This window comes from Podarcis filfolensis (assembly GCF_964270895.1).
Source record: "Podarcis filfolensis genome assembly, chromosome: 10".
Classification (NCBI taxonomy): domain Eukaryota; kingdom Metazoa; phylum Chordata; class Lepidosauria; order Squamata; family Lacertidae; genus Podarcis; species Podarcis filfolensis.
The window spans coordinates 8,031,975-8,056,073 of NC_139612.1; the positions used below are offsets into that span (position 1 = coordinate 8,031,975).

At 44.6% G+C, this 24,099-nt stretch overlaps 1 protein-coding gene across 1 annotated transcript; it reads left to right on the forward strand.

Moving 5' to 3' along the window:
- The first annotated feature begins 1,212 nt into the window (after window positions 1-1,212).
- On the forward strand, window positions 1,213-23,085 carry DLD (dihydrolipoamide dehydrogenase). The gene is made up of 14 exons (XM_083575230.1): window positions 1,213-1,613; window positions 4,512-4,587; window positions 5,589-5,668; window positions 6,796-6,864; window positions 9,910-9,979; window positions 11,754-11,854; window positions 12,730-12,873; window positions 14,011-14,112; window positions 15,371-15,561; window positions 18,848-19,018; window positions 19,483-19,672; window positions 21,205-21,342; window positions 22,469-22,558; window positions 22,735-23,085. Exons 1-14 carry the CDS (start codon window positions 1,575-1,577, stop codon window positions 22,798-22,800), a joined length of 1,527 nt encoding a protein of 508 aa, XP_083431356.1. The 5' UTR covers window positions 1,213-1,574; the 3' UTR covers window positions 22,801-23,085.
- The last annotated feature ends 1,014 nt before the right edge of the window (window positions 23,086-24,099 follow it).

Consider the following 24,099-nt stretch of genomic DNA (forward strand, 5'->3'; position numbering starts at 1 on the left):
TCTGCTCTCAGTTTGATGTGTTAATTTTAACCTATAAAGCTTTATGTTCAGGACCTCGATCCCACAAGGGCTGCCTTTCCTCGTACGAACCTACTTGGACACTGTGGGCTAATCCACACTTGTCATTTAAAACGTTATAAATGCGTTATTAAAAGGTGACATCAGACAGCTCTGCAACGAGCCAGCGACAATGGGAAACTCTTTTTAAACTTTATATAACTTTTTTTTAAAAAAAGTTTAGCAGATCAATGTAGATCCAGCCTCTGTTTCTTATCAGAGGTCCTTCTCAGTGTGCCTTCTCTAAGGGCAGTGCAGAGGGTGGCAACATGAGAATGGGCCATCTCAGAGGTGGCTTTCCAGTATGCCCGATACCATCATTGTTTGCTTTAAGCTGCCAGGCTAAAATATTTCTATTTATTCAGGTATTTGACTGTGAATTGGGAGTACAGTGTTTGGTGTGTTTTCCCTCGTACCTTAAGTGGTCAGTTAATCATTGGAAGCCGTGTTTACTAGGAAGTTATTACTCGCACAGTACCATAGCTGTCAACTTTTCCCTTTTCTTGCGAGGAATCCTATTCGGAATAAGGGAATGTCCCTTAAAAAGGGGGGAAAGTTGACAGCTATGCAGTACCTGCAGTAAAACTTTCTTCCTGAAGAAAGGGTTGCAGCAGATTTTAATTAGAAACTTGCCCAGGGACCCTAGCTTGTTTCCTGCTGCTGGGCGCAAACATGCCTCGACTCCTTCCACAAGTGACTAATACACGTGTCAACCTCGACTCGCTTTTGTTTTCTTTCCGCTGCCAACCAGCTAACACGGCTATCCGTCTTGAAATGTGAGTGCAGACCCTGGGAGATTCCTGCATGGCAAGGGGTTGGGATGGGTTCCTCTCCAATGCCACAGTTCTAGGGGCAAAGGCGCCGCACCCCCTTCTCTCCCTTCACCGCTAAGCAACAGAAAAGGGCCAGGCGGGAGTGTCATTCGTCTCGCTCGCAGAGCCAAGCTTCCCACGCGCTTCTGGGGACACTCGGAGGCGCAAGGCCCACTCAGCATCCCAGGCGCCTAATCGCCGCGGGGGCTGCCCTTCGGGCGGCGCCGGCTTCACATTCCCCTCGTGCGCCTGCGCGAGCCGCGCTACGCGTCCTCCTCTCCTAGGAGGGTGGGACACGCTGCGTGCCATTTTCCGCGTTCGCGAGAGGCCGGCTTCGCTTCCCGCCGCGCGCCTGCGCGAGCATCCGCTACTCGCTACGGGCCTGCGCTAAGAGACCTCCTCCGCCAGGGGGTGGGGTGGGTACGCTGCGTGCCCTTTTCCGGGACTGCGCGAGGCTTCACGTCCCCCTCCTGCGCCTGCGCGGGCTTCTGCTGCGCTAGGAGATTTCCTCCGCTGGGGGGCGGGGCACGCTCGGCGTGCCCTTTTCCGAGACCTGGCGTTCGCGCGGAGGCCGGCTTCGCTTCCCCTCCGCGCGCCTGCGCGACTCGTCGCCGCAGCCGCCTCGGAGAGCGCCGGGCGGAGAAGGGCGAACCTTGAAGGTGCTTGGCGCTGAGGCGGCGGCGACGCTGCCCGAACGAGGCCGACATGCAGAGCTGGAGCCGCGTCTACTGCGCTCTCGCCCAGGTAGCGGCCCGGAGGCGGGCGGGCGGGCGCGGAGGCGAGGAGCGGCGGGCCTCACCGCTGCCTCAGCCTCGGGGCGAGAGGGCGGGCGGGCGGGAGCTGAGGCGACGCCCCGGCGAGGCCGCGCTCCGACCTTGGGCCCGCTCGGGTCTTGGCGCCTCTGGCAGGCAGCTGTTCAACAGGGGAAGCTCCGAGGCGGAGCACCTGCTTCGCGGGCGGGAAGCCGCTCCAGGTCACGGCTGTGAGGGGGAACCGGCCGCCCGCCGAGGAGGCCGCTGTGCTCCCCCCTTGGGAGTCCCGTCGGGGCTACAGCCTCCCCCGAGGCCCATGGGCCCAGGGGTCGTAGTGCGCCCTAAGGCCGGAGAAAGAGCTGTGCTTTAGGCGGTGATCAGCCCGTATGGTCTGAATTGCAGAGTTGGAAAGGGACCACGGGGGTCATCTATTTTTATTTTATTTTATTCAGTGAATTTATATACCGCCCTCTACCCGAAGGTCTCAGGGCGGTTCACAGAACAAGGTCAACATATAAAGCCACAACAGATATAATCAAAATAAAAACAACAACCCAGTGACACCCCCCAAAGAGCCATATTTTAAAAGGGCATGGCATCTAGTCCAACCCTCTGCACTACAGGAATCTTTAGCCATCCCATTACACTGTTTGGTGTAAGATAATTTTTGTGTGTTCCTTTATCATGGAATCGTAGAGTTTCAAGGTTTCCGGAGAGTCATCTAAATCCAATTCTCAGCGATGTAGGAGTGTCAGCATGCAGCCCCCTCCAAAAAAATCCTGTTTGAAACCATACCAGACCCTGCTTAGCTTTGCAAACAGTGCTAGCTGTTTTATTGGGGCACCAGTATGAAGTTTTATTCACCGCTATGAAGTTTTTACTGCTGCAGTAGCAGCACAACTGTACGCTGTCATCTGCTCCAGAGTGGCAACAAAACGCTGCACCTGTCCCACCGGTTTGATTTCAACCCCAAAGACACACAACTCCATTGCCTCCGGAGACAGATAGATTTCAACAAGAAGATGAAGCTGTCCGCTCCGGCTTGTTATGCACATGGAGCTTTGGGGCAGGGCAGAGGAGAGAAGGCCACCAAACTTCAAAAGCCCAACAGCTGTTAGTGCTGTGGTGACCATTTCACAGAATTGCAGCGTTGGAATTGGACCATGAGTGTCATCTAGTCCGACCCCCTGCAATGAAGGAATATTTTGCCCAGTGGGGAGCTTGAACCATGACCCTAAGGTTTAAGAGTCTCATGCTGTACTGACTGAGCTATCCCAGCAGGTGTATTTCACCTTGCATCTAGTGTAGGCTGCAGTATACAAGACGCACCTAGTTTTTAGGGGAGGAAAACAAGAAATAAAAAGCAACGCAAAGCATCCTGAGCTAAGTCCTCCCTCTTGCCCTCCTGGCTTCAGCGAAAGCAAGCCTCCTGGCTTTCCCCCCACCTGCAAGAGCCCCCCCCCCACCTGCAAGAGCCACGTGCTTTTACTTTTGCGGGAGGTGGGGCACGCGGCTCTGTCCCTTCCCCTACCTCCCGCAAAAGCCAGGGATAGCCACGCGAAGCCTCCGCAGGGCAGCGGGATGAAGACTCCCTGCTGCCTTGCGGAGGCTCACGCCGCTAAGGCAGAAGCTAGAACAGCTAGAGGGAGCGCTATCGGGGCTGGCCATCGGGGGAAGCCTGGGTTTCCCCCAACAGCCCCAAAGAGCAGCTCAGGAGCATGCCACACTCCGGCAATTTAGCTCCAGGAACCACACATCCGCTTCATAAGACGCACAGACATTTCCCCTTAGTTTATAAGAGGAAAAAAGTGTGTCTTATGGAGTGAAAAATACGGTATATGCTGCTGCTGCTTTCTCTGCTGGGGTGGGTTTTAAGTTCCCCCTTAGCTGAGGGGAAGGTGTCAGGGTAGTTTGAGAGAGGCAAGGAGGACTCTGCTACTGTTTTGACCACCAAGTCATACTGTCTGTGCTGGTGGGTGGTGAATGGGCTTGGCATCTTTATATGTGGTTGCAGCAAACCTAAGCAAGAAACATGGGCTGGTAAGGGGGGGTTGCAGCAGCTTTCTGCAAATTTATTCTTACCATCTCTTTTTTAAAAAAACAAGAAGCCCTCTTTGACTTGGCAATCCTTTGATCTGCTTAATTCTACTTTGCATTACTTGTTTCTTTTTATGGCATCGGTGTCTGAGCCTGGTAGAGAGGCTTATTCCTTTGACTTCTCCAGGAGGAGAATTCAAAAAGAAGGGGCTCTTCTGTCGTATTCTGAAATAAAGGACATATTTTGTTAGCTGTTTTGCACTAGAGAGTATCACCTTATGATAAGAGACGCCAGGCGGTCTGCGAGGCCTTTTGCATGCTCCACAGAGACCTTTGGTGTTCAAAAGTTGTCAGTCTTTGTATTTTCTAATAAGTCAGAGGTCAAAAAGAAGTGAGGAAGTGTTGACTTGTGGATTTATCTGTACATAGACTTTGCCACTTCCTATCAGCAGTGAAAGGCAATGTTCAGAATAAAAAAGGTAAAGGTACCCCAACTTTCCCAACATTTATTTTTCTAACTCCAGCAGCTAATGATGCATAGTAAACAAAAGTGTTCCTTAGTGTGCAGAAATCACACAAGTGAGGCAGGGTTTTTACCAATACACTGTGATAATTTCCACCCCACCCTGGTTGTTTCAAATGATAAATACAGATATTGAGGATCTGAAGAAGAAATGACCCATAGAAAGTATGTCTCCTTAGGAACTAAAGTGGGAGTACAAGTGAAGGTTTTAAAATGAATATTGAATTTCAATGAGTTTAGTTAATCCTGTGAGTAACAATTTGCTTCTTTAATACATACACTTTCCTTATTGGAGAACATAAATTTATTTCTTCTTGTTTTTCAAATCAGAGAAGCCATTTTAACCGGATCCAGCCTGGCTTACAAGGCATTTCTGTAGTGCCTTTAAGAACCTATGCTGACCAAGGTAAATATTATGTAACTTTAAACATTCCATTCAAAAGTCACATCAAACTGTACAATTAAATATTTTGGGTCATTGTTTCACCATTTCTGCCTATGTGATGTTCCTCAGGATTATTAAGATGTTACTACACTGTGAAAAGTTGTATCATTGCCTGACCAACACATGAAGATTGCTTATCCACATTTTTTTGTGGTAGCAATGCAGATTCCAGAAGAGAAGAGAAAGAAAAAAAATTCCCTTGAAGATACATGGAAGTAGTGACTGGAAAGGATCAGGCCCCTTTTCCATGTATTTGAAAGGAAAATACAGTTGAAATACCACAAACATTGTGTTACAATACCTCAAGCTTACCAATGTATTTTTGTGATATTAACTATAATAATAAAAAAAATGATGATAAATAACAATTCTGTAGCCATGGAAGACTGATCGGTTAGATTGCTTACTTGGATTGTTGTATCAGTTGTTATTGTTCCTGTACACTTTTTTTTTTACTGAAATATCTTTTAGTGGACTATCTTGCATTATTATGTTGTACACTGTCTTGGTAACTTCTGGTTTTAAGTCAGTATATAAATCATTTTAATAAATATGTAATAATGTAAATGTCCTCATACATCTCTTAAGTATGTGCAATTAATTGCATTGGAACACATGCAAACGTACTTTGATTGCATTCCAATCAAAATTAATGCAGCACTGGTAGATGACATGTTCAGAAACTTTCTTCTTTTTAAATGGAAAAAATTGCATTGCTTTCTTTTTCTCATTTTAAAGAATAGGTAGAGGGATTGTATCCAAGAAAGATACTCTGGGCAGACCCACTGAAAAAAAATGGACTTAGTCATGCCTGTTGATTTCAGTGGATCTGCTTCAATGGATCACACAACCCTATGTGATCTTTTTCTGTCTGTGAAATATTTCACTGGAAAAAATTTAAATGTAAAATATTTTCTTACATCTTCCACATCAAATAAACATCTGACATCTTTTTCTGTCAGTTGATGCCGATGTTACTGTCATTGGATCTGGCCCTGGAGGGTATGTTGCAGCAATCAAAGCAGCTCAACTTGGCTTTAAGGTAAGGAAACAGGATGAGAAGAATCACATAATGTAGCCGTGGCACAGATAATCTTGCAGTTGTGGTTCTTGCAATTATGTCAAAAGGAAGACGACCATTTGTAGCTTGGCCGTCTGTACCTTGAAGATGCAAATTAGATGGTTTTAAAAGAGGATTCCAGGCATAGGCAAACTCGGTCCTCCCGATGTTTTGGGACTACAACTCCCATCATCCCTGACCACTGGTCCTGTTAGCTAGGGATGATGGGAGTTTTAGTCCCAAAACATCGGGAGGACCGAGTTTGCTTATGCCTGGATTAGGCAATTTCATTGAGGGCAAGACTACCAGTGGCTAATAAACATGATGGCTATGCTCTACCTGTTAGAAGCAGTACGCTTTTGAATACCAGTTACTGGAAACTGGAAGGGAGAGAGCGCTTTTGGGTCTTACGGGTTTCCCATCAGCGTCTGGTTGGCCACTGTGAGAAAGTTCAACTAGATGGGACATTTGCCTGATCCAGCAGGATCCCTTGTGTTCTTCTGAATTGCCTTCAGTCTAAAGAACCTGCTATACAAACTTGGGGGAAAGAGTTGTTTGTTGAACAAAGGCTGCATCACATTGGAAAGGTAATATGCAGACTTCACTTGGCACAGATAGGAGGAGGCTAAATATGCCAGATACATCTAATAAATAGAGGATACACATTATAGCAGGCTCATTTTGAAATAAAAGCTTTAAGAATAAACTCTTCCTCAGTCTGTCTCTTTCATATAGAGATGTGGCTTTTATTATGTAGTAGACAATAATGGTGTCTTCGAAGCAGATAAGGTTATATCAGACATTTCTTCACAAGGAGATCTGTGATGTTCTGTTTCTCTCTAGCAGTGATGGAGAACTTATGAGTCTCTAGACGTTGCAATCCAACTCTGATCAGCCCTGGTCAGAATAGCCATTGGTTAGGAATGATGGGAGCTGTCTAACAAAAGGAAAGTTTTGCCATTAGAAAAAATGCTTAAAGGAGTGTTCTGGAAAAAGAAAGAAAAAAGAATGAATTGTTTGAAAATAAAAGTGTAGGAAACCATTGTGGCTTATTTGATCTATGGAGGGGAGACTGTTTAATGAAAATTCATTTTCCTTTTAATTCTTAGACTGTCTGTGTGGAGAAGAATGCAACACTAGGAGGGACCTGTTTGAATGTTGGATGTATACCTTCTAAGGTAGGTACAGTTTTTAGTTCTTACCTTGTGCTGTATCTAGATTGGAGGAACATCTACATTCATTTTTGCACAGAAGTACTATGCAGGTGGCACTGTGGGTTAAACCACAGAGCCTAGGACTTTCTGATCAGAAGGTCGGCGGTTCAAATCCCTGCGACGGGGTGAGCACGTCAAAGTGCAAGTAGATAAATAGGTACCGCTCCGGCGGGAAGGTAAACGGCGTTTCTGTGCGCTGCTCTGGTTCGCCAGAAGCGGCTTAGTCATGCTGGCCACATGACCCGGACGTTGTACGCCGGCTCCCTCGGCCAATAAAGCGAGATGAGCGCCGCAACCTCAGAGTCGGCCACGACTGGACCTAATGGTCAGGGATCCCTTTACCTTTACCGGGGCTCATCAGCTTCATGGTGGGAAAATACTTAATCAAATCTGCATCGTCGTCGTCATCATCATTTTATTTGCATGCTGCCTTTCCATAGTTAAAGCCATGCAAAAATTATATAATCACAAGCATAACAGAAGTAAAGGTAAAGGTACCCATGCCCGTACGGGCCAGTCGTGTCCGACTCTAGGGTTGCGTGCTCATCTCGCTTAAGAGGCCGGGAGCCGGCGCCGTCCGAAGACACTTCCAGGTCACGTGGCCAGCGTGACGAAGCTGCAGCTGGCGAGCCAGCACCAGCGCACCACACGGAAACACCGTTTACCTTCCCGCTATAAAGCGGTACCTATTTATCTACTTGCACTTAAGAGTGCTTTCGAACTGCTAGGTGGGCAGGAGCTGGGACCGAACGACGGGAGCTCACCCCGCCGCAGGGATTCGAACCGCCAACCATACGATCAGCAAGTCCTGGGCACTGAGGTTTTACCCACAGCGCCACCCGCGTCCCATAACAGAAGTAGTCATAAATAAATAAAACACTTCAAAAATTACACAGCCAGGGCTGCTTACCCACAGATGCTGGGGTGCAGGGCACCCGGGCGCTGGGCTCTCGGGGGCACCAGGCTGAGAATCCAGGACTGAGATTTGGAGTCCAGGGATTGAAGAGCCAGGCCAGCTGACAGCCACTGCCAAGCAGAGCAGAGCCCGTTTGAGCGTCGCAGGCTTTTCTGCTGCGGGCACTCAGGCAGCCGGTCAGCTCCTCCCTCCTGCATGCCTGGATTGGCGGGCTGTCGAGAGGCACGCAGCTTCCCTCCCAAGCCTCTGCGGGGATTGCTCTCCTCCCTCCCACCCCAAAATGGGGTGGGCAGTTTTTTGCACCCCGGCGCTGCATATGCCAAAAATGGTCCTGTACACAGCCGAACTGAAAAAACTTCCACATAAATAATAGAAGATCTAAAAATAAAGATACAAAAAAATTCAATATCAATAACAGCAGCAAGAACTCCTAAACGGTAGCCCTACCCAAGAGTCTGTTCAGCAGCCTAGCTTTTGTTGTTGGAGTCAGTCAGGCCTCCACTATCTCAGGCCAAGTGGGAAAAGGCAGGGAGCAGGTCTTCCAGGACTCACAGCCAGTACGGTCCCACAGTATGAGAAGTCATGAATTGTTGTTTTGCAGTAGGTTTGGTGTGTTGGCTAGTGTGTCAGACCATAATTAGGACAGAGAGGCTGAGCATGGAAACTCAAGAGTGACCTTATGTGAATTGTAGCTGTGAGGATTAAATGGATGTGGGAGAATCAGGTACCTGAAGCCCTTGGAGGAAGGGCAGGGTGGAAATGTAACAGATATTAGTATTCAGTTTTTAATGGGATTATATCCTTCTCAACAGAAGAAAGGAATGTGATAAGGGTAAGACTACAGTTATTAAAATCTGAGTTATGTATGTGCTTTTATTTATATAACCAAACAAGTTTATTAGGTGATCCACAGCCAGCAAAAAAAAAAGGAAAAAAAAGTACACAGCTTTACTTCTGGAATCAGACATAGAATGTCCACAGGAGCAAATAAATCTCATGTGGTTTAAATCCAAGAATTTATTTTTAAATATGATAACAAAGAAAGTAGTTGTCTTTTTATTCTGGAATCTGAAGTACCATTTTCTTTGAGAATCTTTGTGACTTCCCAACTAATTGGATAGAATTAATGCCAAACACTAACCTGTTTGCTGTTTACTTTTCCATGTAGCTAATGAGTGGCCTCCCCAGCAGGGCACAGAACTGCTTCGGAGTGCAGCCACTGAGGCTCTCCCCGCTTCCTCCGGCAGGAAGCACCGCCGCCACAGACACCGGCGAGCGCCGCTCCCGAGGCACCTCTGAGCCCCTGCCGCCATAACTGCCCTTCCTGAAGTCAGTCACTGGCAGCTCCATGGTGGAAATCCAAACTGTGGCTCCTTTTCCGTCTTCCCCATCCCCCACCCCGGAAGAAAAGATTGCTGTGCGGGCGTGACGAACGGAAAAAGGGCTTGTCTCGGGCAGCTGTCCGCCTCATTTTGACCCCCAAGGCTGGCTGAGTTGCAAAAACCATCGTGTGCGCGCTATGCCGGCTGCTTGGATTCCCAGACCGTCCATGGGCCGGATCTAGAAGGCAGTTGGGCCTGATCCGGCCCGCAGACCTTAGTTTGCCGACCTACGAAAGTTGCAAAGATGTATCATTGGAGCATTGGTTCACACATGCACCTATGTCACTTGATTACTTCATGACAAGCAGCTGATTGTGTGAACTGACTCCCTTGAATAACATTGCATTTGAGATAATGTGAATTGATTAGGAAGTTCTTTGTGGAAACTTATGTAGTCCATTCAGACTTCCATTCATTCATTCACTTGATACTGCAGGCATCAAGTGCTGAACATGGCGGTGTTTTCCTGAAAACCAATGTGAAATTACTTCATTCTGATCTTAGGATAAATAGTAGTGATGTCATACTATAGCAAGGGTGACTTAACCCATGCTCATCCAAATGTTTTTGGACTCCAACTCCCATCAGCCCCAGTCAGTCCAACGCTATCTGGAAGGCTGCAGGTTAGCCACTCCTGAACTTCAGTAATCTTTTAGTACAATATCCCCTGTGGAAATTACATGCTTAGTTTAATTTTGTTTTATGTTACAGGCCTTGCTGAACAATTCACACCTGTATCATTTGGCCCATGGAAAAGACTTTGCTAGTAGAGGAATCGAGGGTAAGTATGAAATACCATCTGTTGACATTCCAAATATCCTGGTTCTGCTGTGTTAGTGCATAGTGAGATAATTTACGGGATTGGATATTGGGTTAGACTGCTGCATCCTCTTAAGATAGTGTAAAGCCCTAAATATAGGGAGTCTACTCTGCATATTTAACAGGATGCAATGCATTAAATAATGTTAATTAAATTAAAATTATATATACCCAGAAACTTGCCAGGCCAATACTTAGCTGGAAACCTGTACATTACTTTGGTCTAAGCTACTGGGTAGAATATTGTCCGCGAGTTGCTCTTGTCTGTAGAGGAAAGGGCAAAAGACTTAAATTTTGATAGAAAGAATTGTGCCTAACATTCCTTGCGCACAGGAGGGCTTTCACATGCTTCCTGGTGCAGCCCTGTGTTCCGTTCCCCAACCTGCTCTTGTGGGTGGGATTTGATAAATCACTGCTTGATTTAGAGCAGGTGGGAGAATAAGCAATGTTCTTCCACCCTCTGCATGAAAAAGCAGAATGTTCTTGGCTTTTGAAGCCTTGCCTTTCAATTTTGTTCTAAATGAAAGCTAAAAATTTAGGGAAGCAACCTGAAATGCCCCTAGAAGGGTCAGGTTATTCCATGGCTATGGTCTTGATTCTGATCTAAGCAAACTTAACGTATTTTTCGCTCTATAAGACGCACCAGACCACAAGACGCACCTAGTTTTTGGAGGAGGAAAACAAGAAAAAAAATATTCTGAATCTCACAAGCCAGAACAGCAAGAGGGATCACTGCGCAGTGAAAGCAGCGATCCCTCTTGCTGTTCTGGCTTCTGGGATAGCTGCACAGCCTGCATTCGCTCCATAGGACGCATACACATTTCCCCTTACTTTTTAGGAGGGAAAAAGTGAATCTTATAGAGCAAAAAATACAGTAAATCATTGGAAAATATCTATATTTAAGCCAATTTCATAGGCCTGCTTCTCTTTCTTTTAGTCACCATCCCATGCAGTATGTATTAACCTGTCTGTTGAGTTCACAGAAATAACCATACAATTTTAAAGCAAGAAGCATACTTTATTTTTAGATAACGTTTGTTGCGACAGGCATCTTCTTTGAAGAGGCATGCTCTCCTATGTGAAGGAAAGGGGAGGAGGGCTTTATTTAAGAAAAGTGGTGCTGGTGTATTACACCTGATTAATCAGAGACACCTTTTAAATGGATAAATTGAAATATACAATAGACTGAACATTGTTTTATTATTCAATACATTTGTATTCCCCCCCCTTTTAATAGTGCTTTCAAGGTAGTTATCAAATGAAAAGTAAAACAAATTAAAATTACTAAGTCCAAAATGTTACAGAATAGTCTATCAGTAAAAAAGCAATTAAAATATCACCAGCAGCATAAAGATACATCTTCCACTAAAAGCTTGGAATAATAGTGCGAGTTTGATGGCACCTCACACTTTTCAGTTCTGGTGCCATGAGAATGTTCCTAGGGAAGGATCTGCAGAACTGGGGCCCAGCCAGTCCTTGTCCACAGCCACCACATTTTATCTCGGAGCAGGGTATTTTGTGGAAAATCTCAAAGCAATCCTCTGACACAACTTCAGTATTGTAGGGTACACCCACGGGGGTAATGGAGATACATGAAGGATGGAGATATTGGTGTCTTAAGTTATTAAAACTTGCTAGATGTTTCACTGAAGCATCTAATAGAACTGTGAGAACTTTGCTATGTGCTTAAGTCTGCAAAAATAAAGTCTGTGTTGCATTTGCACATATTTATATAGTTACAGGACTCAAACTGAATTTAGAGAAGATGATGGAGCAGAAAAGTGGTGCAGTCAAGGCCTTAACAGGGGGAATTGCTCACTTGTTTAAACAGAACAAGGTACGTCTGGACTCTGAACCAAAAGCAGTTTACTGCTTGCGCTATTCCTGGACATTTCTTAATCGCTTTAGAAGTTGGTGCCGGTGTAAGTTGCCGCTTTTCTATAAGCGCTTGCCAGGAAGGCAGCCCAATTTACAATGCATCACATAGAGGATGATACCCAAGTAAGTCATACAGGGAGTGGACCCATTGAAATCGATGGATATTGCCTGAGGGTGATTCACGTTGGCTATTGTCCAGTGGTTTTAATCCCATCTTCAAATCTAAACTGATAGTTATTGGCACGAGAAGCCAGAGTAATAATTAACTCCTTTTGCTCAGAAATATAGTCTGAACATGGTCAAATACGTCCCCGAACAACCGCAGGATGAAGTTTTCTTGACTTGGTTAGGATATCATGGGCTGCGTATCCACCAGCAACTGCTGAAGGTGGAAGCCCCATCAATATGTGTGCTGCTTGCAGTTTCCCCTGTTCTTTAAAGGCTTGCCAGTCATCTAATCTGCTTCATATATAGGCCAAGCTTCTTTTCAAAGTGAAGATACTGATTTATATACTTTCTTCACACTTTTAAAAACAGGTGGGTGGCTGGCCTCCTCTTGGGATCACTGGGACCTGATTGCTGATAGGATAAAGTTGTACTCATTAAATGCATGGAAACCTAAAGAGTTGTTTGCTTAGATTAAAAACACTAGTGTGTGCCACAGTTAAAAACTGAAACATCTCATGTGTGCCTGTGTCACAAAAAATACAAAAAGCTTTTTACTCCATCAGCCTCTGTGCATCAGATTTCAGTGCCTCCTTTTAAACAGGGTAAAGAATAGCATTGCTATGTTTCTTAGTTAATTTTGTTTAACAAGAGCTTCCTATTTTGAAGGTGACACATGTTTCTGGGTTTGGAAAAATAACTGGCAAAAACCAGGTCACCGCAACGAAAGATGACGGCAGCACTCAGGTCATTAATACAAAGAACATCCTCATAGCCACTGGCTCAGAAGTAACACCTTTCCCGGGAATTACGGTATGACTTGATTTTTTAACTTTTTTTACTAGTGTGCTCACTGCTTACTTGCCATTGGTTGACTGCAAAAATGGGCCAGCAAATCCACATTTTCAGCTGTGCTTGGCATGCCCTGAGTCAAGAAATATTCCTCCCTCTCCCTGCCTAACATTGTATTGGGATCAGAAATTCTTAACCCTTTTCTACCCCTGCAGCAGATACCTCTCAGGTGCCATTGTTTGGTCATTTAATATGTTGCAGTAACAAGTTATAATTTTCCAGCGACAGGGCTGTCAAATAGGAACATTAGTAGTCTTTGTTGCCTCCATTTTCAGTGTTATTTAAGTTGCCTTCCATAGGTGTAAGAATCATGCTAGTTTGCTAGGACTTGAGTTGCATGTGCTGGCAAATTAGGCTGAGGTCCCTTCACCTTGCACAGCTACAGCAAAGGTAGACCGGAGGGCTTGTGTGATGAAGGGAGCCTGTAGCTAGGCAAAGAGTTGTATCCACTTAAGTCCATTGAAATTAAAAGGCCCAAGTTACTTCTGCCCATTCCATTCAGGGGGTCTCCTCTGTGTGACTAATGTATACAATGCAGAATGAGGAGGATCATTTCTGGAAAAGTGCCATCAAGAGTTGCTTGGTCTGGAGAACGGTTTCATTTTCTAGCTGCTTCTGTCCTGTGCTTAGGTAACTAGTTGAATGGCAAGAATAATGCACTGAAACAACAAAGATTAAGCCAGGCTCCTAAGTAGAAATGTAATAGCAAACTACACTTGATAGGAAGCCAAGATTTGTAAACATGGTTTCAAATGGTGGTTTGCTGCCCTGAATTAAACCATGGTTAAGTTCAGAGAAACCATAATTAGGCCAGGTCAAACTTTTCTTGCTTATGGCCAGAGGTGTTTGCAACATGCAAACTAGCTCAAATATATATTGTGCAACAAATCCCGTTTGCAATTACAAATAGGCTAAACACCCCATGGTGTGGTAGCTGTTAAATATTCACTTCTGGGATCAGAGGAAATTGGGTGTGTTAATAGTGGTATGGCTGTTGTCTTACATACAACCTTGAAAAAAATGTTGGCATTTTATACACAGTGTATGCTTTTATGCAAAAGTCTCATATTTGGGGGAAATTATTTTTCTTTTGTTTAGATTGATGAGGATACGGTTGTATCATCCACGGGGGCTCTTTCTTTGAAGCAAGTCCCTGAAAAAATGGTGGTCATTGGTGCAGGAGTCATTGGTGTGGAACTGGTAAGAAGTGCTCTAGGTAAAAGGACCCCTGACCATTAGGTCCAGTCGTGACCGACTCTGGGGTTGCGGCGCTCATTTTGCTTTAATGGCTGAAGGAGCCGGCGTACAGCTTCCGGGTCATGTGGCCAGCATGACTAAGCCGCTCATGGCGAATCAGAGCAGCGCATGGAAACACCGTTTACCTTCCCGCCAGAGCGGTACCTATTTATCTACTTGCACTTTGACGTGCTTTTGAACTGCTAGGTGGGCAGGAGCTGGGACTGAACAACGGGAGCTCACCCTGTCGCGGGGATTCAAACCACCAACCTTCTGATTGGCAAGTCCTAGGCTCTGTGGTTTAACCCACAGCGCCACCTGCATCCTTAAGAAGTGCTCTACCTCCTTTTAATTTTTTTCAGCGTCTGCCAATATTCCTAGTTGACATGCGAAGAAATATTTCTAGGCCTCATGCAGTTGCCTGTAGGGGTCTATTGGGCTGTTGGCAGTCACGCAAACCAGTCAAGGTACTAAGGAAACATGGGTTGAATAAACCAGTGCCCTTCTATGGGGGCTGCTTATACAGCTGTTACAATTCTTGCAATCGTAGAAATAGTTTTCCAAATGGCAACAATTGAACAAATAGCAGCAGCTCTCTATCCACTGGCACGTGGAGGTGCCACGCCATCCAGGCTTTATTTCCAGGCTGTTCTGGTTTGCAGCCTTGCATGCTTGCACGATCGAATACGTGGGGCTTAGTGAATATTTGCACAGGGCTGATATATAGCAGGGCTTCTGCAGGACTGGAAGCCTTTGAAATACGATAAAAAATTCTGATGTTATTCCAAGACCTATTGGGAATCCTCCAGTTTGGGAGCTGTGTCTCCCAGCCATTTGGAAGTTTCCCTCCAGAAGATGTTGGACTCCCAACTCCCATCAGCCCCAGCTAGTATGGCCAATGGACTCAGGTGATGGGAGTTAGAATCCAATAACCTCTGGAGGACCACAGTTTCCCCATTCCTGGTTTGTTGTGTTCCCAGTTAAGGAAATTTATCAGTCAGTGAAATTGTCATGAAAGTGTAGCAGGCGTTGTGCAAAAGATTACAAAATATTCCCGAGCTGTTTAAAGATTTCTGGTGGAGTTTAATCTTCCATGGTTGCCACTAGTCAGATTAATTTGTAGCAAAAGCTACACAGGAGCTATAAAATCACCCCCTCTCTCTTTTTTAAAAAAAAGCTTTTAAAAAAATTTAAAGTAAAAATGGGCTTGTTTACATCGCAGGGTTCAGTCTGGCAGCGTCTCGGTGCAGATGTGACAGCTGTGGAGTTCTTGGGCCATGTAGGTGGATTGGGTATTGATATGGAGATATCTAAGAACTTCCAGCGTATTCTCCAGAAGCAAGGCTTTAAATTTAAACTGAATACTAAAGTTACCGGTGCTACCAAGAGACCCGATGGAAAGATTGATGTTTCGTAAGTATGTACGCAACTGTGTAAATATGTAACTTAAAGAAACGGGTTGTATTCTCTTTATAAAACCTAAATTAGCCCCAGCTTAGACTTGGGTTCAAGGGAGTGGTGGAATTACTGGCATCTATATACAGTTGTACCTCGTTTTGCGGCCGGGATCCGTTCCGGAGCCCCAGCCACTAGCCGAAAAGGACGCATGGCAAAGCGCCACATCTGTGAACGTGCGCAGAGCGGTTTGTGCTTATGCGCAAAGTGCAATTTAGCGCTTCTGCGCATGCGCGAGCGGAAAACCCGGAAGTAACCCGTTCCCGTACTTCCGGGTTTGCCGCGGACATTTGCCGGAATGGATGCTAGACAAGGCGGACGTTCACGGAGGTATTACTGTATATGAGACTGGTTCTTAGGCTATTTCAAATATATTTTCATCTCTGGAAACATGTTTACAGAATTGTAGCTTTTGGCATGGAAAGTGTATATTATAAAATCAAATATACTGGGTTGTATCTGTCTGAGTCACGCTCAGGGAGTAGACCCACTGAAATAACGTTATTCTGGTTCATTGATTTTTTTTCAGTGTCGCCCAATGTGGTGCCGTCTTAAGTGTTGTGTTGGGTTCCCATTCCCACGTGCTGCTGCTGCCAAAGCCTCCATAACCTGCAATGTAAAGTGACAGGTTCCAGGGAGATCTCATGAGATTTTGCTGCAGTCTCATTGGAGGGAGTGGTGTTTCTCTGCAGGCGATGCTACTTCACCCTGCCTCATGGCCGGATATCCCTGCTGACCATTGGCTAGGCTGGATGGGGTTGGTGGATGTTGGGAGTCCAACATCTGCAGAGCTACCGCTGACATAGCAGTAGTAGTAATAATAATAATAATTGATTATTTATACCCCGCCCATCTGGCTGGGCTTCCCCAGCCACTCTGGGCAGCTTCCAACAAAATATTAAAATAGAGTAATGCATCAAACATTAAAAGCTTCCTTAAACAGGGCTGCTTTTCGATGTCTTCTAAAAGTCGGGTTGTAGCGATCACACAGGGCTCCCGGACGTTTGACGGTCTATTGACCCTGTGCCACCACTGTAATTGCTTTCTTTGCTGCCAGCAACCCGTTTCTCCTCACGGGTACACACGGAGTCCAGTCAGTTGTTAACATTAACAAATAATCAAGTTTATTTTTATAAGCACGAACAAGCTTATGGTTACAGTTAATTTTGCTTGGCAGTTTCTTAATCTTAGTTCCTTAACTGTCCTATTCATTCCTAACAACTTCAAACTGATTATCCCAACTAACTATCTATCTGACTCCATCTAACAATTCCTCTCACAACACAACACAACTCGACCAACCCACAGACTATTCCTCCCTCTTCCTTCTTCAACCCCCAACCCTTAACTGACTTCCACACAACTCTGCCTCTACTCTAACTCCTCCTATCAGTTTCCACTGGCCAATCACATCACACTCATTTTAACCCTTTCCTTATGACCCACCTAGGAGGCAAACGGCACACTGGTAGTTGTTGTTCTCTTTGACATCTGGTGGGAGGGCGTTCCACAGGGCGGGTGCCACTACCGAGAAGGCCCTCTGCCTGGTTCCCTGTAACTTGGCTTCTCGCAGAGAGCAATCGCCAGAAGGCCCTCGGCGCTAGACCTCAGTGTCCTGGTAGAACGATGGGGGTGGAGACGCTCCTTCAGATATACTGGACCGAGGCCGTTTAGGGCTTTAAAGGTCAGCACCAACACTTTGAATTGTGCTCGGAAACATACTAGGAGCCAATGTAGGTTTTTCAAGACCAATGTTATGTGGTCTTGGCGGCTGCTCCCAGTCACCAGTCTGGCTGCCGCATTCTGGATTACCGTATTTTTCGTCCCATAGGACGCACCGGCCCATAGGATGCACCTAGTTTTTTGGGGGGGAAATAAAGGAAAATTTTTTTTCCTTTATTTCCCCCCAAAACCAGGTCGGGGAATCCAAACCAGGTCGGGGAACAGCGGGATGACGGCGCTGCGCCTCCCCGCTGTCCCCCGAGCTTGTGGGGCTGCCCGATGTCTGCCCAAAGCGCGGGGCGCTCTGCTTCAGTGCTCCCCGTGCTCCGTGCAGCAGGCTGCTATCCACAGCCTAGGGAGCCCTGCGGGAACTCCCGTGGGCTCCCCAGGCTTGCTGATAGCTTCCTGAGGCCTGGAGAGCGAGAGGGGTCGGGGCGCACCGACCCCTCTCGCTCTCCAAGCTTCAGCGAAAGCCTGCATTCACCCCATAGGACACACACAGATTTCCCCTTCATTTTTGGAGGGGAAAAAGTGTGTCCTATAGGGCGAAAAATACGGTAGTCGTAGTTCAAAGGTAGCCCCACATAGAGCGCATTGCAGTAGTCCAAGCGACACCACTCTGGCAAGGCAGTCCACCGGCAGATAGGGTCTCAGCCTGCGTACCAGATGGAACTGGTAAACATAGGTGATGTAATCCATTAGTTCATGCTTAAAAAAACACACAACACAGACAAGTCACCTTGGAGCTGCTAATCTTGGATAATGACAGTTACTTATGCCTCTTACACTGCACAAATGGAATTTTTTCTAATGTAATAGGCATTGGCATCCTGTTCACATGTTCAAAATCTTACATGAGTTGCATGTTTTATCCTTCAGAATTAAAGTGGCTGGATAAAAACCACAAAGTTTAAACTTGCATTTGTTACACTCTTGATGTGTAGACTCTATGCATTTCACAAAATTCCTATGCAGTTTGATTGTATTGTTTGTGGCACAGCTGGCAAGATTCAGAAAAGAGCTGGACAATGCGTAGTCGAAACAATTCGAAGAGGGTTTAAGAGACAATCCCACCTATTCATTATAGACATGGTGGTGTTGGGACAGTTATGAGATGATTATAACATTTCTTTCCTTTAAGCTGTTTGTTGGAGAACTCCTGGCCCCAAGCTGTCACTTGGCTCTGCTCAATGACCCACCCTTGCATCGTGGTGTTCACTTTCTGCCGTCGGATATATCTGTTTTTATGTCTCTGTGTTTTTATGTTCGTACATATTTTATGGGCTAATAGCCGTAAAATAAACTAATAAAAAGTCACTTACTGTGACATGAATGTAAATACATGTAAATCTAATATGGCTTAACTATAATTTGCTGTGGTTTTGCAGGGCCTTGACATACTATCTGTGTAACAGCCCATAACGTAGATAAAAAGGAGTGATCAGGATTCAGTTGACATCAGGTGCGCTAACAGTATGTTGCTTCTCCATTCATGAGCACTGCCCTACTCCTTTCCCCCCAGGATTGAAGCTGCTGCTGGTGGCAAGGCAGAAGTGATCACTTGTGACGTACTTCTGGTTTGTATCGGGCGGCGCCCATTCACTAAGAATCTTGGCCTGGAAGATGTGGGTATTGAACTAGACAATAGGGGAAGAATCCCGATCAACAACAGATTCCAAACCAAAGTCCCAAAGTAAGTGAAGTAATCAGATGGGTTGTTGGGCTGTTGGAAATTGTTTTTTCTGAGTTGCTATTTTGAGTTTAAATTTAAGGTTCAGTTGTATTAGCAAGAAGGGTATAAAAACTGGTTGTACTTTAGCGCGGGAGCATTGGTTAAGTGGAGGAAGATTTATACTGTGTCAGATTGTCACAATCTCCTCTTTGGGCTTGTGTTACTCTTGCTACAATCATAATTAATATATGCTAGAAAAGAATGACAAGAACAAACCTGTTTACCTTGGGCCTTCATTTACCTTTGGGATAAACCAAGACTGTAGCTCAAAGTCATTTTACCTTAAAAAATGAAAAGTTTCAAATTAGATTAGAGATTGTATTTTTATTTTATTTTTAGCCTATTCCATGTATATTCAGGACAATTGGTCAAACGCTGCTGTTACAGTGCATGTTTTTATGTCTATCTGCCTGTTTACTTGGCAGCATCTATGCTATTGGCGATGTAGTTGCTGGACCGATGCTTGCTCACAAAGCGGAAGATGAAGGTATTTTGTGTGTTGAAGGAATCGCTGGAGGTGCAGTTCACATTGACTACAACTGTGTGCCCTCGGTCATTTACACACATCCTGAAGTTGCCTGGATTGGAAAATCGGAGGAACAGCTGAAAGAAGAGGTACTATTTGTAGTTTCTTCTGTCCGCTCATAGTAGAGCAGTGTGTCTATGCTCTGGTTTGCATGCATCACTAAGCCAAACCAGGGCTAAGCATGAACTTAATGATTGTGCAGGTACTTGCTGCAAATATCTCAGCCAGTTTGCTCCTTACCCAGTAGTCCTGCTGCCCAGAGCTAAACCGTAGCTTAGCTTAGAATATCATCCGAACCCCAGGCTCTTGCTCCAGACAACTCAAGTATTTTAAGAACTTTTCAGACTCCTGAAGGTATTTTTTGCTTTGAATTGCTTTGAGCATCACTAAAGAATTATTATTATCTATCTGTTAAATTTCTATATCTCTCCCCAGGTCTCGCCACATAAAATCACAACATAAAAACATAAAAAACAAAGACAAGAACAACCCAATACCCCCCCCCCCTTTCTACAACATGTTTTAAAAGGGCATTGGAGTTCAGCAGCAGTTAGCACTGCTCTCCTTTTTTGTTTTGATCATTTGAGGTGCTGTCTTCTTTTCAAATCTATTTTTAACTTTTGCATTAAACCATGGTTCGCTCAGGGGAGGCAAACCACCAGTCTTGGTCCAGACATAAAGCTAAACCAAACCATGGCTTAGTACCAAGTAACACTGCACCAGAACATTATTACTGTGAGTACCTGAATGCTTGTGTGTTAACACTAAGCTTAACCATAGCTAAATGTGATGTGCAAACTGGACCTGCATTTCTTTTGGAGCAAAGGGCAGAATAATGGGTCTGGCAGTAGCAACAATGTGCTTGAATATCAGCGTTTCAGTTTATAGCGGAGAGGAGAGGGAGCCTTTCATGATGTGCCCCCCTCCCAGTTATTGTTTTAGATAGCTATAGAGAAGCCATGAGTCCACAAAGCCAGGTGCCTAAGAATCATAGATGTTGTTCAGTCCTACTCCCAGAAACAAACCACTGTTAAAAACTTGCGGAAGTGAGAACCCCATGGATGTTGGAAACAATGCTGCTGCAGTTCTGAATGTTACATACGTGGTGTCATACGTGTCTTCTGAGTGCTCTTCAGTTTTCCTGCCTTTTGTCCCAAAGTAGCAAGTACTTTTCTGTAAGGTTCTGTTACGGCAGCCCCAGTGGGAAGAAAACAATTTGGGGAAAGGGGCTGTTTTGAGAGCGCCACTGCCTTAAATCAAGCGTCCACTTCCCACTCCATACTCTTAAGCAAGTGCAGCAGTTTCTGTACATGGATCTATAATGGTCATGTCTTCTTCGGACCTCACGAAAATGTAAAGTGTACTGCACCACATCTGATGGCAGGGTTGCAACTCCAGGACTGAAAATATTTGTGTTTGGGAGGTGGCTAGGATAAAACCCTCTCCCGGACACCTAGTTTTCTATGTAGGAAATACTTTTGTGTGGAGCAGGATGTGAGCACCCCTAACTTGGCCTTTCGGAGCTCAGACGCAGCGAACTGCCAGAGAAGTCATACTTTAGTTTTTCTGCCAGGTGCAGGAGATAATGTCCAGCTTCTCATAACTGTCTTTTGCTTTTTAGGGGGTAGAATACAAGATTGGCAAGTTTCCTTTTGCTGCCAACAGCCGAGCTAAGACCAACGCTGACACAGACGGCTTGGTGAAGATGCTAAGTCACAAAACAACAGACAGGATGCTGGGAGCGCATATTTTAGGCGCAGTGAGTACTATGCAGAATCTGCACGTAGTGCTTCAGAATCTTGAATATATTTGGTTGGTTCTGGTGGACAGGCGTTCATAATATGCAACCATGTATACTTCTGGCCTCTAAGCATTTGCTGGTGGCTTGTAAGACTTCAGAAAAATGTTTATATCCCCAAATGTTTACCACAACTCAGTTGCTCTTCTTACATTTCTCTTGGTGTTCTGTGTACCTTTTACTTCCATAATTCAAGAAGATAACCTAAGAATGCCACAACAAATGATGGATTCATGGGCATTTTAAATAAACACATGCCTTCTTGCATAACGTAGTCCACTGCAGAATTTGAATTTTTTTTGGATTGCAGATTTAAGGCTTTTCACATGCTGGCTCCTAAATCCCCAGTCATGGTGTGCTATTACCATGTGCCACTACCAAGTGCGCGGCACAGTGGACTTTGCCACAGTTTTGTGTTGTATGATTTTTCTCTTACTCCATGCTTCTCAGTCTGAGGTTTTGATAGTCATGGCATTCGCCAGCAGAATGCAAATCTTTAAAAACAACAAAAAAAGCAAACCAGAACATGAAAAACCCCATCATGCACACTGTGTTCAGAGCACTCTGTGTGCAGTGATAAAAGCATATAATTTGGTCTTATGCACAACTTTAAACATCCCGAGTGTCTCAACTTTCATGGGGGTGGTGTTTTTTAAATAGTATGTCTCGTCATTATGTCTATGAAGCTATGCTTGAAAGCATGCAAACAGGCACCCAAACCCAGATTTATGATATTATTGCATACAAATATAAGGAGCCAATGGCATCTTAGAATTGGTGTTCCCCAGTTGCTTTCTCTCACAAGGTAATAACCTTCAAAGATTGCAGCTGATGAAATATGCACATGTATAATATGTAAATCTTTTTTTTCCTAATCAGTACTTGCATAATTTAATGAAGATTTCATCGATAGCCTTTGCTAGGTGTATAGTTGCTTACCTTAAGCATTTAACGCAAATCAGATTTGACACCAAATTTTGATAATCTTTTTAAAAGCACAGAATACACATATAGTTCGCTGTACCTCTGCTTTTAATTTTTTCTCATAGATTTATTACTTGCATCATAATTATTTCTCTCCCTCCAGGGTGCTGGAGAAATGATTAATGAAGCTGCTCTTGCAATGGAATATGGAGCATCATGTGAAGATGTTGCCAGAGTTTGCCACGCACATCCAGTAAGTTGGTGTGAGCTGTCTAGTCATTTTTGTCTCTCTGTGGGTTAATTGAAGATCCAGATAATTGCAAGGTTCTCCCCCACCACTACTCTTTCCCCCCATTGTTGTTTAGTTGTGTCCGACTCTTCGTGACCCCCTATTACCTTTTCCTAATTACTTTCTTTTGTTCTCAACAGACTGTGTCTGAAGCCTTCAGGGAAGCCAACCTAGCGGCATCATTTGGCAAAGCGATCAATTTCTAAAGCAAAAGGATACAGTTAACGCACAAAGCATATTTTCCTTTGAAAACTGACAGAAGGCTTTGTGAAAAGCTGAGTCATTTGAAAACTTCTGGGACTTAACTAAGTGAACTTTTCTTTTCAACATGAGCTATTTAAACAGATTTGGGGTTGTACATTAAGTATGTTTGCTTGTTTGTACATTCTAGGTTTCTGCAGAAGACAAGCTACAGCAATGACAGCTTAAGGTTGTAGCCTGCTTAAAAAGAGTCCATCATGTTCTTGGGCAAAATATAATTGTTGATACTATCCAGTGTTGCTGTTCTGTCATTGCTGAGGAACTGATACTGTAATATCATGATACTTAAAATATGCCACTGTCACCTTTGCCCAATGCTGTCGTGGTAATTTCAGTGAGAGGGATAGCAATAGGTTTCAACGCGTCACAATCTTTTTAAAGTTATTTTTTAACCAAGGCTAGTCTTTGTCTCAGCTCTTCTTGGTATGGAGGACAAAATGCATACAGCTGGTTTTGCTCTGTGAACAGCCATTTGTATTGATACATTTTTTTAAAATGGAAACACACCTCTTGTTTTTGTGAAACTTATTGAAAGAAAATCAAGTTCTTTTGGAGAAACAAAAATTGGTATAAAAAATTTTACTGTGTGGAAGGCAAGTGGAAGAATTCGTACAAAGCTGTTGCATAAGCAAGCCAACATTTTTGGCTTTAGCGCCTTTGTCCTCTCACAATGTTCTGACATGAGGTGAAAGCAGCAATATCCTTCCTTTCTGCTCGTATGCACAGCTGAATCCATGATGCAGTTTCCCTGCTTCTCTCCCTATGCCTGCACTTCACATACTGGGTTTCATGACCTCTATTGTGGTGTAGGATCACTTTTCTTGTCCCTAGATTTGCATAAAAATAATTCATGGTACATTATCAGCTCATTTATACGGTGGCGTTCTTAACACTTCCTTTGTTAGAAATAGTGGGGGGAATGAATCTGTTCAAACAAGAGGGAGATCAGAAAAAAACTTGAATACTAGGATTTGCTTCCTGGATGGCACTGGTTCAGGGATCTTACGGTCCGAAGGGTTCACACACACCCTTTAACTAATGCAGACACCTCAGCTAATGTAAAAAGGGTATTTTATTTTCTACTGTTTTCCAAAGAGTACAAATACATAATATCAAAACTCATGTCTTGCAGGGAGTGCTAAGGCAAGCAAGCACCTGATACAAGTGACAGTCAAAACATCATGAAATAAATTATGTTTCTGTCTTGTTTCAGGCATCTTTTTCCCTCACTCTTATTCTGCAAA